We start from the raw sequence: 6,000 nt of genomic DNA on the forward strand, positions 1-6,000 counted from the left end.
CTTTTTCACATGGAGTCGGGCGGTTGCGTATGAGTCATTATCAATTGCGGGTGAACAATCAGCTGACCCGCGCTCCACTAGCCACCATACGATTCAGATTCCACGTCTGCCTAGAGCAAATTATTATCTGTAAGAACTAAGAGAGAACACGTCTGGTTATTTTTTTTACAATTATTTGTTTTGACGTTGTTTGCCAGAATAATTTTTGTTTGTTAAACTGCGTTTCCAACTCCAGTCAGCAGATGGCGATGTGAGTCTTTCAGGTGATGTTTCTCGAGTGACGTAAAATCTAGTGGACGGGACGGGAGGTTTCTTCAACAACCATCTCGGTAACTCGCTAGCAAACATGACACATTGAAGCGCTTTAGACTAATTTTGTGTATATTAATCACAGTGTTTTAAACACACTGTATATGTATGTACTAGTTAATCCATTTAAGTTCATGTTTACGTTGTCAGCTATCTGGCTTGTTAAGTTAGTCCAGCGCTAGGCTAATGCTAAATAGCTAGCTAGCTAGCTCACGTCCCTGACCATGAGCTCACTAAGCTACTCTTCCTCTGCTAAAGAAAATGAGGTCTGTTCGACGGAGAAAGAAACTCCAGGGCTGAACAGTTACGTGAAAGAAGAAGAAGAATTTACTGTAAAAGAAGAGGAATTGGAGGAAGCTATCACAGTAAATGAAGAACAGGATGTTACAGTGAAGGAAGAGGAAGCTTCAACATTGAAAGAAGAGGATGTTACAGTGAAAGAAGAGGAAGAAGCTTTAAGAGTGAAAGAGGAGGGTGCCGTGTTTGTAGTGAAAGAGGAGGAGGAGGTGACTGTCACAGTGAAAGAAGAGGAGCAACTTTTTGAAATGAAGGAAGAGGGGGAGATTACTGTCACATTGGAGGAGGAGGAGGAAGAAGACGAGACTGGAGATCTGATGAACACCAGTGAGTACAGTCTTAATTTTTTTCTAGCTTTCAATTAGGCACATTCTTCTTCTCACGTGGGTAAAAACACTGGGGAAACTTCCATTCTCCTGTCCAGGAGCGGTGTGTGGTCAAAACACCGGGGAAACTTCCATTCTCCTGTCCAGGAGCGGTGTGTGGTCAAAACACTGGGGAAACTTCCATTCTCCTGTCCAGGAGCGGTGTGTGGTCAAAAACACCGGGGAAACTTCCATTCTCCTGTCCAGGAGCGGTGTGTGGTCAAAACACCGGGGAAACTTCCATTCTCCTGGGAGCGGTGTGTGGTCAAAAACACCGGGGAAACTTCCATTCTCCTGTCCAGGAGCGGTGTGTGGTCAAAAACACCGGGGAAACTTCCATTCTCCTGTCCAGGAGCGGTGTGTGGTCAAAAACACCGGGGAAACTTCCATTCTCCTGTCCAGGAGCGGTGTGTGGTCACTACTTTTAAGTACACTACTTTCTCTTGTACACTATGTTGCCAACTCTTCCCCCAGGTCCTTAGTGTACAAGAGATTGTAGTGCACTATGTTTTCTGTCAATATACCTGGTAAAATAATGGTTAATAAACAACTCTAAGGGGGGCCCTATAAAATCTGTGATTTTGTTTTTTACTTTCACAAATTATGTTTTCTCTGTTTTACTTTTCTAGTTTTAGATTTCGCTTTTTCATTCAAAATTACAATTGTTTTATAGAGAAACAACGAAACTGGATGTTCTGAGAATATGTCAATGGTTAAATCACGTTAGAATACTTTTTTTAGGTCTGGAAGAAAACTGACATCCCCTTTAATTGTTCATCTGGCCCTTTAATTGCCTGTCGAGCGAGTGAGGAATGTACCATCTATTGAGCCGGTCTAGCGGTGGTTCTGTACTGCTGCTGCTCATTTCATGACAACGTTAGGCAAATAACAAATAATGGATACAAATGATAGACTTCCTCGTGATATACCTCTGCCAGGTAAGCCTACTTTGCAGTTAACATTTAATTGAGAAGATTTTGGGGAAAGTTTTCATCAACCCACAAGACGGTTATGACATCAACTGGCTTCAGACAGAGTGATTGACAAACACGCACACCACACAGACAGACGGGGCAATATTGCTGTAAATTAATTGGCAGATATTGTGTAAGGTTTGGCTTTTAAAGCCAATAGCGTCTAACCAGGGGTGGGGATAATGTCAATGTTGTGTTGTTTAGATAGTATCTGGGAGCTTGCGGTGTCTGATACTTCAATCAATCAAATCAAATTTATTTATAAAGCCCTTCTTACATCAGCTGATGTCACAAAGTGCTGTACAGAAACCCAGCCTAAAACCCCAAACAGCAAGCAATGCAGGTGTAGAAGCACGGTGGCTAGGAAAAACTCCCTAGAAAGGCCAGAACCTAGGAAGAAACCTAGAGAGGAACCAGGCTATGAGGGGTGGCCAGTCCTCTTCTGGCTGTACCAGGTGGAGATTATAATAGAACATGGCCAAGATGTTCAAATGTTCATAGATGACCAGCAGGGTCAAATAATAATAATAATAATCACAGTAGTTGTAGAGGGTGCAACAGGTCAGCACCTCAGTTGGCTTTTCATTCAGAAGATCTCTACCGCTCCTGCTGTCTCTAGAGTGTTGAAAACAGCAGGTCTGGGACAGGTAGCACGTCCGGTGAACAGGTCAGGGTTCCATAGCCGCAGGCAGAATAGTTGAAACTGGAGCAGCAGCACGGCCAGGTGGACTGGGGACAGCAAGAAGTCATCAGGCCAGGTAGTCCTGAGGCACGGTCCTAGGGTTCAGGTCCTCTGAGAGAAAGAGAGAATTAGAGAGAGCATACTTAAATTCACACAGGACACCGGATAAGACAGGAGAAATACTCCAGATATAACAGACTGACCCTAGCCCCCGACACATAAACTACTGCAGCATAAATACTGGAGGCTGAGACAGGAGGGGTCGGGAGACACTGTGGCCCTGTCCAACGATACCCCCGGACAGGGCCAAACAGGCAGGATATAACCCCACCCACTTTGCCAAAGCACAGCCCCCACACCACTAGAGGGATATCTTCAACCACCAACTTACCATCCTGAGACAAGGCCGAGTATAGGCCACAAAGATCTCCGCCACGGCACAACCCAGACAGGAAGACCACGTCAGTGACTCAAGTGACGCACCCCTCCTAGGGACGGCATGGAAGAACACAAAGCAAGCCAGTGACTCAGCCCCTGTAATAGGGTTAGAGGCAGAGAATCCCAGTGGAGAGAGGGGAACCGGCCAGGCAGAGACAGCAAGGGTGGTTCATTGCTCCAGTGCCTTTCCGTTCACCTTCACACTCCTGGGCCAGACTACACTCAATCATAGGACCTACTGAAGAGATGAGTCTTCAATAAAGACTTAAAAGTTGAGACCGAGTCTGCATCTCTCACATGGGTTGGCAGATCATTCCATAAAAATGGAGCTCTATTGGAGAAACCCTGCCTCCAGCTGTTTGCTTAGAAATTCTAGGGACATTAAGGAGGCCTGCGTCTTGTGACTGTAGCGTACGTGTAGGTATGTACGGCAAGACCAAATCGGAAAGATGGGTAGGAGCAAACCCATGTAATGCTTTGTAGGTACTTGTGAGATTTGTTTATGACTGTTTGCGGTGGAACACATGAAAAATTGCATTTACTTTCGGAATTGTTTGGCGAGCTAAGACCTGCTGGAGACCCCTGCATTAGATATTGGTTTGATATTTGGAGTTCACTCGTCAATACCTATTCAATGAAGGTCATAGGATGATGTGAGTGATATGTCTAGAATCAGATCAAAGTTGACCCTTTCTGCCAGTCATACTCCACCCTACCATGAGACAGACATATCTTGGTCATTGATCAAGACAAAAGGTTTGATTTTGATCATATTTGAAGTCTTACAAACAGGTTTGAAGTTCTGTGTCATTTGTTTTTAAAATCTCAATGGTGTTGTTAGCTCCTTCATATTTTAGCTATAAGGTAAGACAGACTGATCTAATTGAAATCTCTATGATACTGCATCATATATCCTTTAATTACTACCAACTCATATCTGATTTCATGACATTTGGTTGAAATCTTGCCTTTTCAGTGGACAGAATTAACACCATGCAGGATCATATTGCTCATTTGATTATTCTGGATTAAATGTTTTTTTTAAATGACCTCAGGTTATTGAAGGATCTAGTCTGGATTCAACCTCAGAGAAGACAGTTTGATAATGTAGAGGTTTCATTCAGTGCTCGTATCCACAAAGCGTGCTGAACTAGCGTCACTATTCACTTTTATATAACAATGAATGAGATTGTATGGAAAGATCCGCTTTGTGAATATGGGCCCAGGTCTCTCTGTTTACTAAATACTGTCTGTCTTTGGCAGGAGAGAGTGTAGACTTTCATTCTGACAGCGGGAAGAGTCCTTCAGGGGAACCAGACCCAGAGACGTCTAAACCAGCAAGACGACACCACTGCTCCCAGTGTGGAAAGAGGTTTTCTAGGTTAGGAAGCCTGAAATCACACGAAAGAATGCACACAGGAGAGAAGCCTTACCACTGCTCTCAATGTGGAAATAGATTTACCTCTTTAGGGACCCTGAAAGATCATGTAAGAAAACATACAGGAGAGAAGCCCTACCAATGCTCCCACTGTGAAAAGAGTTTCCCCCGGCTATGGGACCTGAAATCACATGAGAGGACACACACAGGAGAGAAGCCTTACCCCTGCTCCCAGTGTGGAAAGAGTTTTTCCACATCAGGGTCCCTGAAAAACCATGAGCAAACACATTCCGTAGAAAAGATTTTCCGCTGTTCACATTGTGAAAAGAGTTTTGGGAATTTACAGTACCTGAAAAGGCATGAGAAAAGACATACACGGGAGAAGAATTTTCACTGCTCCCACTGTGGAGTTAAATTTACCTTGTTTCAGCAACTGAAAAAGCATGAAAGAATCCACAGCGGAGAGAAACGTTATGAATGCTCCCAGTGTGGAAAGATATTTACCCAGTTAAGGCACCTGAAAGATCATGAGGTAACACACACAGGGGAGAAGCCTTACCACTGCTCACAGTGTGGAAAGGAATATAACACATCAAATGGACTTAAAGTTCATGAGAGAACACACATACTGCTCCCACACTTGTCTCATATTTTTGACTGAGAAATTGTGCTTTTGTTTATGCCACATGAAACCAAATTGTATAAAGCTCGTTCCAAAATACATTTTTACATTGTTTATTTAATTAATAAACACATGAACTGAATATGGAGTATGTCAGCTTGAAAGTAGAGTTTGTATGTTTGAATGTAGATGCTCTGTGATTAAATTATCATTTTCAAGCTCTGGCTGTGTTTTCTTTCTGTGTATATCTATATTCTGTTTATATCTGTGTGTGTTATTCCTCCAGCACTACACATAATCAAGTGCTATATGCTATTTTCTACATTGTTGATATTTGCTTTGGTGGCTCACTAAGACATTTGTATCTGATAGAGTGTGGCTTTAAAGGGGCATATGGAGTCTCCCCCCCCCCCCCCCCCCCCCCCCCCCGTGACTTTCAACGTGGCGCCGTCATTGTATGCCACCTTTACAACTCAGTTATATTCGTCAAGAATCAATAGAGACATATTAATGTATAAGTCCATAGGATGCCAGCTTTACAAATCAGTTATATTCTTCAAGAATCAATAGGTACATCATTAATGTATCAGTCCAACAATGGCTGTAGCAACTGCAGATTGCCCTTTTAAAGCCATAATCTCTGAACATAGAACTCCCTTAAAGTCACTCTCTGTTAGATGTGAACATAGTTTTCCCTTAAAGTCACACTGTTAAATGTGAACATATTAATCCCTTAAAGTCACACTCTGTAAGATATAAATGTCAGAGTGAGCCACCAACACAAATATAAACAATGGAGAAAATAGCATATAGAATAAATGTAGCCCTGTGAGTCCAACAGAAAACACAGAGTCCATTGTCTTATACGTATAGTACCTATAGAGAGTCTGCAACGCCTTTCAAATGATTTACCTTTTGTTGCCTTATAGCCTGGA

At 42.9% G+C, this 6,000-nt stretch overlaps 1 protein-coding gene across 1 annotated transcript; it reads left to right on the forward strand.

Moving 5' to 3' along the window:
* Positions 1 to 273: 273 nt before the first annotated feature.
* Positions 274 to 5,285, forward strand: LOC106564079 (uncharacterized). Its single transcript, XM_014130068.3, has 2 exons — positions 274 to 933; positions 4,329 to 5,285. The coding sequence occupies exons 1-2, from the start codon at positions 534 to 536 to the stop codon at positions 5,102 to 5,104; spliced, it is 1,176 nt and encodes a 391-aa protein (XP_013985543.2). The 5' UTR covers positions 274 to 533; the 3' UTR covers positions 5,105 to 5,285.
* Positions 5,286 to 6,000: the final 715 nt, after the last annotated feature.

Source organism: Salmo salar, chromosome 12 (genome assembly GCF_965601325.2).
Source record: "Salmo salar chromosome 12, fSalSal1, whole genome shotgun sequence".
NCBI lineage: Eukaryota > Metazoa > Chordata > Actinopteri > Salmoniformes > Salmonidae > Salmo > Salmo salar.